General features: G+C 47.2%; 1 protein-coding gene across 19 annotated transcripts in view; it reads left to right on the top strand.

Annotated features, from left to right (window-relative positions):
- CEP112 (centrosomal protein 112) overlaps nucleotides 1–12,536 on the top strand; it is a 422,023-nt gene that overhangs the window by 343,723 nt on the left and 65,764 nt on the right. Inside the window, exons 24-25 of one of the 19 annotated variants that reach the window (XM_067714860.1) lie at nucleotides 5,371–5,472; nucleotides 6,609–7,714. The exons of the other annotated variants lie outside the window; for them this stretch is intronic. Of the exons in view, the coding sequence (XP_067570961.1) occupies nucleotides 5,371–5,430 (60 nt within the window). The 3' untranslated portion in view covers nucleotides 5,431–5,472; nucleotides 6,609–7,714. Of the gene's footprint in view, nucleotides 1–5,370; nucleotides 5,473–6,608; nucleotides 7,715–12,536 lie in introns of those variants that run through there. 19 annotated transcript variants of the gene reach the window in all.

Below are 12,536 nucleotides of genomic sequence, written 5' to 3'. Positions count from 1 at the left end.
TTAGCTCCATGGCAGTGCTTTCCCAGTTCATCAACCATCCTGAAACCGCTTCTCCCATCCCCTGTCTCCTTTTCCTCTTTTTGACACTCAAATATTGGTGTTAAGCAAAGCCTCTTCTGTTTTCTTTGTATGTGCTGTCCCTGGACAATCCCAGCCCCTCATGTAAACTTCCACGCAAATGACTTTTGAATCTCCACCTCCACCCAGACTTCTTCTGAGCTCTCAATCCACATTTTTTTAAAACAGGATGGAAATTTTATTTTTATTTATTTATTATTTATTTATTTATTTATGGCTGCATTGGGTCTTCATTGCTGCATGCAGGCTCTCTCTAGTTGCGGTGAGCGGGGGCTACTCTTCGTTGTGGTGCCTGGGTTTCTCATTGCAGTGGCTTCTCTTGTTGTGGAGCGTGGGCTCTAGGCACACGGGCTTCAGTAGTTGTGGCTCGCGGGCTCTAGAGCACAGGCTCAGTAGTTGTGGCGCATGGGCTTAGTTGCTCCGCGGCATGTGGGATCTTCCCAGACCAGGGAACCTATGTCCCCTGAACTGGCAGGCGGTCAGTCCACATTTTTACGTACTGTTGCACAGTTTCACTTGGAGGACCCTCAGGCTATTCAAACTACATACACCATAAACTGACTTTATCTTCCTCCCACTCTTCTCTCACCCCAACCTGTTCTTCTTGTACTGATTATGAGAATTAAAGTACCACCATCATCCACTCAGTCACTCAGGTCAGATTCTGGAAGCCCCCTTGAATGAATTCTTTGCCTCCCTCCCTCCCCAAGGTCAGTCCCTAGAATAACGTCTGCATATTTCCAAATGCACACCCCATCCCTCAGTCACTAGCTCCTACCTTCTTAGACCTTCATGTCTTTGACTTGCCTGTTACAATCCCTTTTTGTAGAATCACTGCCAGTAGCTTGCCCCTCTCAAATCTGTCCCTCGAACTGTTGATAAAGTGACCTTTCTTTTTTTTATTTCTTTTTTTGCTGCATCAGGTCTTAGCTGTGGCACGTGGGCTCTTAGTTGCAGCACGCGGGCTCTTAGTTGTGGCGCGTGGGCTTCTCTCTAGTTGTGGCTGCAAGCTTCTCCCTAGTTGTGGCGTGCAAGCTTCTCTCTAGTTGCGGTGCGTGGGCTCCAGGGCGTGTGGGCTTTGTAGTTTGCAGCATGCAGGCTCTCTTGTTGAGGCGTGCGAGCTCAGTAGTTGTGGCACATGGGCTTAGTTGCCCCACGGCACGTGGGGTCTTAGTTCCTTGACCAGGGATCTAACCCATGTCCCCTGCGTTGGAAGATGGATTCCTTCCCGCTGGACCACCAGGGAAGTCCCATAAAGGGATCTTTCTACAACACAGATATGAGTATGTGGTTTGCTTCTTAAAATCCATCGGTGACTTTCCATTGCCTACGAGATGAAGTCTACCCTTGTAGCGTGGCGTATGAAACACTTCACCACCTAAACCAGTGGTTCTCAAGGTGTTGTCCTCAGACCCCTGACCCCTGTGGGCCCCTGAGATCTTTTCAGGGGCTCCACCAGGTCAAAACTGCTTTCATAATAGGACAAAGACATCAGATGCCTTTTTCACTGTGTTCACATTTGCACTGATGGTATAAAAGCAGTGGAGGATAAAGCTGCTGGCGTTTGATCATGAGACATGGCATTGACACTGAACTGTATGGGTAGTCATTTTCTTCACCACCACATACTTGTGCTTTAAGAAAAACTGAAACACATAGTATTAATTTTATTAAATCCCAAGCCCTGAGAACACATCTTCTAATATTAATAGGAAGTACACATAAAGCACTCCTGCTGCATACTGAAGTAGGATGGTTGTCTTGAGGAGAAGCAGTTCTGCATTTGTTTGAGTGTGAGCTGAACTCTAGCCACTTGGAAGGACGATTGAAAGGCAAACTCCGCATATTCTGTTCTGACTGCCTGGCAGAGGTTTTCTTGAAAATGAAGGAAGTGCGTCTGATGCTTCAAGGATAGCAACTGACTATATTGTTGCTAATGATAAAATTTGAGCTTTCAAGCAAAAATTAGGAATTTGGAAAACTTATACCATCACTGCAAGCTTGACAGCTTCCCAGTACTTGAAGACTTTTCCGATGAGATCAGTGGTATTACTAATGATGTGCACGGGAAGAAACAGGGAAGAATTAGTGAAGTGTATCAACATTTGGAAGATTTTTATAAAACTCTGAACCAGTGTTTTCCAAATCACTCTTGTTACAGAATCACGCATAGGTGAAAGACGCACTCAAAAAACAAAGTGGACCAGTGCATTTTAATGTTCACAGTACACGGAGTTTACTGACAGAGTTTCAGATTCCACATGGCAGCTAATAACATTTTTAAGAAACTACCGCTTGTCAATTTTTGATGTAGTCACAAGGAATATCCACAGTCTTCTGAAAGGTTACTAAAGGACCCCTCCCTTTTCAACTGCTTACCCATGTGAGACTAGATTGTCTTCCTATACTTCAGCCAAAGCAACGTCTCGTAAGAGACTGAATGCAGAAGCAGAGATGAGAACCGAGCTCCTTCTACTAAGCCAGGCGTTAAAGATTTGCAAAAGTATAAAACACAGCCACGCTCCTCGCTAATTTTTTCTTGCTTTGGAAAAGTAGTTACTTTTATTTTTAAAATATATGTTTAGGTTCATACATAATGGGTTTATTACTGGTATTTTTAAATGAATTAATACATAAATGTTTTAATAGTTGTTAATTTTAATTTCTAATATAGTGAATATCAGTAGATATAACCCACATAAACAAAACCTCTTCGGGGTTTTTGATTTTTTAAGAGTGTAAAGGGGTCCAGAGACCCAAAACTTTGAGAACCACTTGTCTAGATGTGGCCCTTCTCTCCACTGTATCAACAGCCAGCCCTCAACCTTCACGCTCTCTGTGATCACACGAGCTCCCTGTAGAGTCCTTTCTCTTAAGATTTCAATGTCATCTTTCTGTGAGGTGTCTGAGTGAGAAGCCCATGCCAGCTTTGCTCCTTCCTCTACTGAAGTTTTCTCTGCACTGTAATGGTGGTCCCCAACCCCTTATCCAAAACCTAGAATGTGTTTTGCAAATCAGCGTCTGCAGGTCTAGGGAGGTGGCATAGTGCTTGTCTTTATCTCCAGGTGGGTCTGGGACAACACGCTGCACCCAGACTCACGTGCAGAGTGGTGCATGTGAATCCCCCAAACGGGACAAATAGGAACTCTGAACACCCTCACAGCGTCAGTCAGGTTTTGTTGCTTCACAAGTTAACCGCAGCCTTTCAAAAACAGTTCATGATTTGAGGAGGATTTGGGGACTGAGAAGAGGAGATTGTGACCTGTATTTGATTCTTTCTCTTTATCACCAAGTAGACTCTCAGCCTCTTGAGAGCAATCACTTATTGAAGTTCATGGCTTAGTGGAAGTTCTAGAAATATACTGAGTAACTGAATGATGTTACCACATAAATCAAGGCTCTGGAAACTAATCATGTCACTTTATTCTCATTTAATTGATGGCAGCAAACTTGTAAATATTTTGTGATGCTATAGCAGATATGCAGAAGTAACTGGCTTGCGGTAACAGTAATATATTTTGCCCAATAGGCAGACTCTAATAAAATACCCTACACCTTGTTTACACATAATTTCTGTACTCCAGCACTCCAGTGGGAGGTCCCACCAGGCTGTACCCCAAAGCCAAGTCATCTGCTCGGCAGTGACTGCTCTCTGCTGAACTCCCAGAAGTTCATGGGGGGGAAACTGATAGAAATAGTTGTACGGGAAGACCGGGACACTCCCCCGGCACCGTGCCCCACCACGGCTGAGCCCTTTCTTTGAAGCTGGTGTATTGAAAGTCCCTCACTGTGAAGCCAGATGTCCGAGCAGAGGTTTCATATCAAGGAGAAATGTCATCAAATTTTTGCTTGCAGGCCCAGAAAAGAGATTCTAAAGCACGGACGCTCCTCTCCCTTGGCCACTGACTAGAGTTCACGAGAAAAGGTCGGCTGCCAGTAGGACATCTAGAAATCTGGTCTGTGTTACCCGAAGGGCTTGAGGGAGGGAAAAAAGAACATTTCATAAGATTGGGCAATTCTCACTGTGCTAAAAGCTTACAGGAATCCATTTCTCAAAGAATAAAATTACAGACCTCATTGTGGGGTTTCAGGAGCGTTGGGAAACAGAGGAAGCTCAGTGCCTAGCATCACATGGCTTTGTTTGGGACCCGCTCGCTCGTTATTTAATTGTCGTCCCCCCTGCCTGCACGTCCTAAGGGCGTGGAGGGTGCAGAATCGGAATGAATAACGCTAAGAAGAGAGATGTATTTTCCATCCCACCCAAGAAGGCTTGCCTGCTCACTCAGAAAGGAAGACAGCCATTCAGTCACGGCAGCATAAAGCATGAGTGCCATTGTCCAGGAAGGGTACTGCAGAAGACGGGCTTGGATACAGTGAGGCCGTGTACTATGACCCTGCTGCTAGGGCAAGGAGGCGCAATGGCAGTGCGTGAGCAGAGAAGAGATGCACGGCCCCCCAGGTGCTCTGCCCCCGCCTTCCTCCAGGTCTGCTCTCTGGCAGATTTTTGTTTTATTTAAAGACCAGTTGAAGATTATTTGTTCAGTGGGAAAAAAACCTTCAAGCACTACGAAAAATGCCTTTAGCCCCTGGGACCTCGCCTGTGTGTACTAAGGAACGGAGTAGGGCTGTGGATGGCTGAGCGCGTGACTGAGTGGGGGCGACTGAAGGCGTGCAGGTGAGACAGGTTCCTCCCGCCCTGGCGGCGCGGACGGCACTCCCTTCAGGAGTAGAGTCACTAGGCGACTCTGCGCGGTTAGTTTAATTACCGCCCCGTCCAGAATACGAATGGCTTCGGCTAATCAGACATTGGAATATAGGTGTATCGCTCAGGTTCTTTAATGTATAAAAAATTAACAATAACTATTTGGAAATATTTTCATCTTTAATAATTCTGAACTGTATCAGAAGCCATTTCAATGTCTGTATGATGGACTGAAATATATAATTTCATCATTGCGTGGGCAGCAACACCTACAGTGACGGAATGATTACCGCGTACACGTGCGTGTTTATACAGGCAGTTGTATACGTTTACATACATGTGTATATGCAGAAGCGCTGGGTTATATAGGACCCTAATTATTAGAAGACTTGATAGTGATTTAATATATTAAGGTAATTTTATTTTAAAAATCTGGCCATGTCTCACCACAAATGGCTCTTTCCCTCTGGCAGAAGCTGAGCTCCTGTTCCGTGCCTGGTGACTCAGCCAGCCTCTCTGTCACCACTTCCCAGTATTGAAGTTCGTGCCTTTTCCTTCCACCTGCCATGACATTACCTCTTGCTTCCCAGGACTTCCTGGGAAAGGATTCCACACGCTGCTCATGTCTCCCTAGGCCTCGGCGCTGGTGACAGCATCACCCAGTTGGTGTGCTGGCTTGAAGGAGCCTGTTGGTACATTACCAGGAGTACTGCCAGCTGGGGCACGTGCACCGTGGAAATCGGGGCACACTGCTGCAAATGCTTCTTGAGAGCCAGCTTTTCCCAGCGTTATTAAACTTTCACCAGCCTTCAGCTGCCATGGTCCCCTCCCCCTGCTTCCAGCGCTGGTCCCCCTGGTCATGAGGACCGTCTGCCTTCCCAATACAAGGGGTGTAAGGACAGATGGGTGGATGGACTGCGTTTCACCACCCTTCTTGGTACGCTTTCTAGCTACCCACCAACCTCGTGCTCTGCTCTCTCTGACGCATATGCGTCAACTCTACCAAATGTTCCCTTAAAGCCCCTTTTCTAATCCCAATGCCACAGTCTTCAAAGTAACCTGCTAACTCTTGTCTAAACTGGGTGCTGTTTCCCCACTTCTAATCATCCTCCAACTCCATGCAGCGTTTGACCGAATTGACCAACGTTCCTTCTAGAGCAAGGCTTGGAAAACTTTTTCTGTAAAAGGGCTGGATAGTAAATATTCTAGGTTTTGTGGGCCATAAGGTCTCTGTCACAACTACCCAGCTCTTGCTGTTGTGGTGTGGAAGCAGCCTTAGACATTTGATCAACAAGTGGGCGAGGCTATGTTCCAATAAAACTTTATTTAGGAAGATGGGCCAGGTGGCAGATACGGCCCACTGGCCACTGTTTGCTCACCCCTGCTGTAGAAACTCACTCTTCTCTTGGCTTGTCTCCTCTGCTGGTCTCTCTCCCTCCTCGTGGGTGTCCTTAAGTCCGTGTCCTGGGCTTTGCTTCTCCTTTTTCCCGCACAGTGAGCTCATCTCCCCTGTGACTTGAGCTGTCACTTCTATGGAGATGCTTCCCAGACCCCTTGCCTGATTCCTGGTTGGGCCGCGCGTCTCCCACTGCCTGTAAATCGTCTTCTTTCGGAGAAGGCTCCACTGTTTCACACTCAGTAATTGCAACATGCAGTTAGCATCTTCCCTTCCAAATTGGCTCTTCTTTGCAGTCTATCAGGGTTACCCCCAGTCTTTCTGTTTCCTGTTAGAAACTTTGGGCCCGTCTTTGTCCTTTCTTTCCTTCATCCCCGTTTATCTCAAGTGTATCACCAGAGTCCTAAAATGTATTTCTTATTCCTCTGATAGGACCCTGTTCAGAGCCCTTCTCAACTTGCGATTGATTTAAAACAGTCTCCCTCAGCTGGTGTCCCTGCCAAAAACTCTCAGCTCCGGTCCAGCATGAAGAACTCTGCCAGAGAAATCTTAAATCACCGATTTCCCTGCCGTACAAAGAGTGCTTAGAAATCAATACAAAAACACTAACCAGCCAGTGGACCAAAAGAGCAAAGGATATGAACACAGAACTCACAGACAAAAAGTAATACCCAGTAAATATGGGAAAGCGCGCTTATTCTCATTCCTCATTTAAAGATGTAACGAAACTGCAAAGTTCGGAAGGGCCTGGCTGCCACTTGATGGGCATAAATTTTGAACCTGAAAAACCAGCCCGTGATGCAGCAGCGTTACTGGAGGTTTAAATCCGTGCAGCCTCTTCGGAGGTCAGTGTGGGGGAATGTGCTGCCACTTCAAGTGCACAGAACCTTTGAACCTTTGGTTCCACTCATAGGAATGTGTCCCGTGGACATAGTTGCCAGGCTCTACAATATCTTTGTAGCGCCATTTGAGCAAAAAGCTAGGGGAAAATAAATTACGGTCCATGCAAGCAATGAAATAGTATGAGGCCATTTTAAAAGAATGAAGTAGACCTCTGTGAAAGTGAGACAGGATTGCCGACATTAGTAAGTGAAACGAATGCAGAATGCTGTGTACATCTAAAGTTGCCGGAATGCATCTCAGACATGGGTAACTGGTTATTTTGGAGAAATAGGACTTTTTATTTTTCATTTTATGTCTTCTGATGATATTTTCATTTCTTACAATGTCATATTACTAAACTGAATTTAAAGGATCTCTTTTAACGACAAGGTCACTCTCTTGCGCCCGGCTTTCAGAGCCCGTCCAGGTTTCTCAGCATTCCTCAGCATGTATGTTCTGTTCTAGCCAAGCTGGACTTCTCGCTGTGCTCAGGTTCACGGCAGTGCCGCGTCCTGCCTTCACTCGTGCTCACTGCAGCCTCTTCGTCTGTCCTCAGCCTTGTTGAGGTCACCAAGGCCATCTCAGGGCCCTCCCTGCCTCCTCTGGGGAGTTTCTCTGACTGCCCCGGTCCCTGGGGAGCCTTATACTTTCATGAGGTTCTGCCATTAATGCTTAGTGATCCTCTTCTTGTTTCTGGTTTCTGCATCGCACCCACAGTACTGGGCACCCAAAAATAAAGACTTAGTTGACTTAAAGAATATAATCTCGAATTATTATATGCTGAATTTTATGTCTGTTATTGTATTTTAAGGCAGCTTTAAGCACATTAGCACCAAGCCTGCAGTTAAAAGAAGGGATACACACACACACACACACACACACAATCAGATACCTAAGCCTTTGGGTTAGCAAACTCCTCTCTGAAGATGCAGAGATCCTTGATGTGTTAACACCTTCAACCATTTGAAGAAGTTCATGCTGTAATGTGAAATTGTTTCATCAGAGACTTTCTTCCCAACAATTAGATGAGCTCATCTCACTTGAAGGACCAGGAAGGACTTAGCATCTAGAGCAGGAAGTGGGGAGGGGAGACATAGACGGTAATTTAGGGGCCTGAGGAGTAGAGCTGGTGGTGTCTTCAGGGGTGGGACCAGCAGCTTCAAGGTTGGGCCACCGTGGAAGAGGGGGAGTGATTCATACGTATTTGTTACTGTGGTTTACATGATCCTACACTGACACGTACAGGCTGAGATACAGGTACCCTTTTTTTTTTTTTTTTTTTTTGCGGTATGCAGGCCTCTCACTGTTGTGGCCTCTCCCGCTGCGGAGCACAGGCTCCGGACGCGCAGGCTCAGCGGCCATGGCTCACGGGCCCAGCCGCTCCGCAGCATGTGGGATCTTCCCGGACCGGGGCACGAACCCATGTTCCCCGCATCGGCAGGCGGACTCTCAACCACTGCGCCAAATCAAATCAATAAATTAATGACGATAAACCTAGTTTTTATATATAGATTATATTTTCCAAATGCATATAATTGGAAAAAGTTCATGTGATGCTGTCATGCCATCAAAAAAGACCAAAATGTCATTTCCAGGGATGTCAATAGGAGTCTTTTGCTATCATAGCAGCAGTAGTAGCAGCTAAAAGTAGAGGTTTGGAGCGAAGAGATCTGGGTTGGTTGGTGGGTTACAGGAATGCTTTAATGTTGGAAGCACAGAGGAAAGAGTAGAATTAAAAACAAAGACACTGCCCCCATGTTTTTTGAGAGGCAGGACCCTTTTGCTTTTATGTTTCTGTCACTTGCTCCAGGACCCTTCAGAAAGCCCTCTAACCACCTAAATAAATATTCACATGGCTGCTCAGCGTCTCATTAATAAACCAAGATTTGGTGGTAAAATATTCCAGAGTAACATATGATTTGCATCTCACCCTTGTTTAACTTTAAATCTCAAGCAATTAATAAATTAGACTCGAGAGGTTTTTAAGAAGTAACATCTTACACGCACCACAAATTGCATTATTTTTATGTGTAAATAATGATGAAAGGAGAGATTGTTCCTTTGATGTGTATAAACTGCGCTGTGAAATATGCAGAGAACATTCTTGAGTTTAGTCGCAGCCAAAACAAATAGACTAGTTCATGAAACAAAGCAGCAGCGTTCTTAGAAACAGCGTTACTTTTTCTTTTCTTCCCCGTTGCTCTTTTCCCATCTTATATTCTTGCCATTCCTTGGGGCAGATTCATTCCAAGTTCAAAAGCGATGCTAGCCTGCATTTCCTCATCCAGGCAACCGGGTCCTTCTCAAGTTCTTCCCGGTGAACTTGTCTTCCTAGCAAGCTCAGACCAGATCGCAGTTGGACTTGCTGGTTCTCCTGCAGTGAATCATTTTTGTCAGTAGTATTTCATTGTTGCTTAAAAAGCCAACTATTTCAAATGTTAGCAGTATTTGGAATATTGATTAGGAATATCGGTATTCCTCAGAGAGATATATTTACTTACTTTTCTATCTTCCAAGCTGGCTTATCTAGTTTCCTTTCCTTTTATTTTATTTTTTATTTTTTATTTATTTTTTTGGCTGCGTTGCGTCTTCATTGCTGCGTGTGGGCTTTCTCTAATTGGGGCGAGCGGGGGCTGCTCTTCGCTGCAGTGCACGGGCTTCTCATTGCGGTGGCCTCTCCTGTTGCGGAGCACGGGCTCTAGGCGGGCAGGCTCAGTAGTTGTGGCTCATGGGCTCTAGAGCGCAGGCTCAGTAGTTGTGGCGCACGGGCTTAGTTGCTCCATGGTACGTGGGATCTTCCCGGACCAGGGCTCGAACGCTGCATTGGCAGGCGGACTCCCAACCACTGAGCCACCAGGGAAGCCCCTCCTTTTATTTTTAAATCGTATCTGCAGATCCTTGTTTACAGAGTCTGAGTCTGGCCTGATTTCGTCTTTGGTATATACTCAGTAAACAGCACCTTGTTTTCAGTTCACGTCTCCCAGGGGAAAAGGATGCAGAAGCGGTTTGGACTCCTGTTAGAATGTGGAGCAAGTTCAGGACGAACCTCACAAGATGGTTCGTGTTCTACATCTGACCAGGCACGTCTTCTTCCTTGAACACAACGTGTAGCTAAGATGAACTATGAGGTAGTTGTGCTGAACTGCAGAGGCCAGAGGTGTACACCTGACCTGCAGTCCCTCCCAGCCTAGAGAGCGGGCTTTCCGCCACGTGAGCAAATTTGCTGCGGCCCTGTCTCAGCCTTGCTGGCAAGTCCACCTTCCCTTCTTGGCCTGGTGCTTTTTCGTTAACACTGATCCTGAGCGCTGGTCACTTCAAATAACAGTCTTGTCTATCAGATCCTGAGTCACCTTTTCTCTAGCTGAGTTTTTATTCCGATTTCTTTTCTTCTGATAGCAGTTTTCCACTCAAGTTCACCATCTTCCTGTTCTCCTCCATCCTCCCTTTATTCTTAACAAAGTTTGATGAGCAGAGTATTAAATATAGTGGATTCCTGTGAAACTTGCGTTTTATATCAGCTAAAATCGCAGTCCCACTATACCTCATGGATCAATGGTATCTTAAAGTTGAAAAGACTCTTAGAGAACTGGCTCCCCCACCTCCCATGCTCATCCCATCTCACAGATAAAAATCCTGAGCCCACCTGAGGGGACGTGCACGGTCCTTTTCACGTAGCTGTTGGCAGCTTCAAGCCTCGAACCCAAGGCTCCCACGTCTTTGGTCTTGCCCTTGTGCTCCATGTATTCAAACACACATGAGAATGGAAATAAAGTAAAATGTATTTTACTTTAAAATACACGTGAGCTGCCGAAATGGACGAAGCCTCTTCCTCACGACCTGATGCGGTTCCTGTGACTCAAGCAGAACTTCCCTTTGGCTTTTAGACTGGGGCTCGGCGAAGGCATTGCTTGTTTGGACGGTTGGAGAAACGTTTCCTTCTGTCGTTGGCTTTGTTGCTTGCTGTGATTTTTCACAATTATCACTAGTTGTCCTTGGAATCAACATGTTTAAGGCCAATTTAGAATAGAGGTCGTGATTTGAAAAGCAACTTTCTAAAAGCACGTTACCTAACTTAAAGAGCGTTTCGAAGGAGGGAAACGGTGAATCACGGTCTCTCACAGCCTCATAGACGTGGAGCTTCGGCAGACACACCACGATTGGTTTGTGAGAAGCCCGGAGAATTCGTTTTCCAAGAGGAAACCGATCATTTTGAGAATCCGTGTCGTTCAGATGGCTTTATTTGTATGATTCCAGTGATCAGTGAACGAAGTCAATACAGCAGCCTTCTTTATTTCTGGAAGGACGCTAACAGTGGACTGAAAATGGCAGGCTCTGGGGTCCCTTGGAGTAATTTTTTCAACCTTTGCCAAACTGTGAAGTGTTACCCGAAACCCCATCTTTTTGTTCCCACTGTTTCATTTTTCTGAGGCTCAAAGCATCCTCTTAGATGTGCTTGCCTGTGTTGCATTTCAGAGACGTACAGGGCTTAATAACGTGGGTTCTGGAGCCAAGACTGCCTGGGTTCAAATCCTGCTCTACCGTTCAGAAACCGTGGGACCTCAAACACGTTACTCTCTGGGCTCTCTGGGCCCCAGTTGCCTCATTTCACAAAATGGAAGTTACAAAAGATGAGCAGGAATTGCTGTGAGAATTAAATGATTACTGCTCCAACAGCATTTAGGACAGTGCTTCCATTTACTAAGTCCTACGTATATGTAACTGTTCAATCATGAGTTCAAAGACCCGATCCAGTGACAGTGGAGGGGTGCTCGGATGGAGCCCCGCTGAATCCCCGCTCTCGAGCCCGGCCCCTCGAGCCGCTGTCTGCGCTCCGCGCCCGCGCGCTTCCTCTCGCTTTACAGGCTGACTTGGGTCCCTGCCCCTCACGGAAACCGCTCCTTGTGTTGCTGGCGGCGCCCTCGTTGCTCAGCCCTCGGACCCCTGCCCTCACTCTGCGGCCCCTGCAGCACCCGACGCTCGGCCCTATGTGTCCCTCTTGCCCTCGAATCCCGTCCATCCTCCGGAACTCTTCCACCCTTTTCTGGTTCGGCCGGGTGACGCACGCGGCCTCCGCCCCCACTGCCGCCTGGACGTGGAGCGTCCTGTCCCTACCCCACGTCCCCGGTCTCACTGCATTCCAGACCTTTCTGCAAGTGCCCTGGTCCTCCACACACAGCTCGGCGTAGCCTGCAGGAACCTGAAACTCATCGCGTCCAGACTGCGAGGCGTGCCCGGGCCCCTTCCAGGCGCTCCCGGACGCGGTAGCGGCCCCGACCTCCTTCCCGCTCACCTCCTTCCCGCTCGTCGCTCGTCGCCGCAGGCGGCCTGTCGCCCGGCCTCGCGTCCCCTTGGCTCGGCCCTTCCCCTCGCGCAGGGGGCGTCCTCTGTGTCCTGACGCTGAGCGGCGTCGCCCGCAGGCTCGCCCTCCCGCCGCTTCTCCCGCGCACCCAGCGCCGGCTTTCCCCCCCACCCCGGGTC

Source organism: Pseudorca crassidens, chromosome 19 (assembly GCF_039906515.1).
Source record: "Pseudorca crassidens isolate mPseCra1 chromosome 19, mPseCra1.hap1, whole genome shotgun sequence".
Lineage (NCBI taxonomy): Eukaryota > Metazoa > Chordata > Mammalia > Artiodactyla > Delphinidae > Pseudorca > Pseudorca crassidens.
This window is presented reverse-complemented; position numbering and strand designations above follow the sequence as displayed.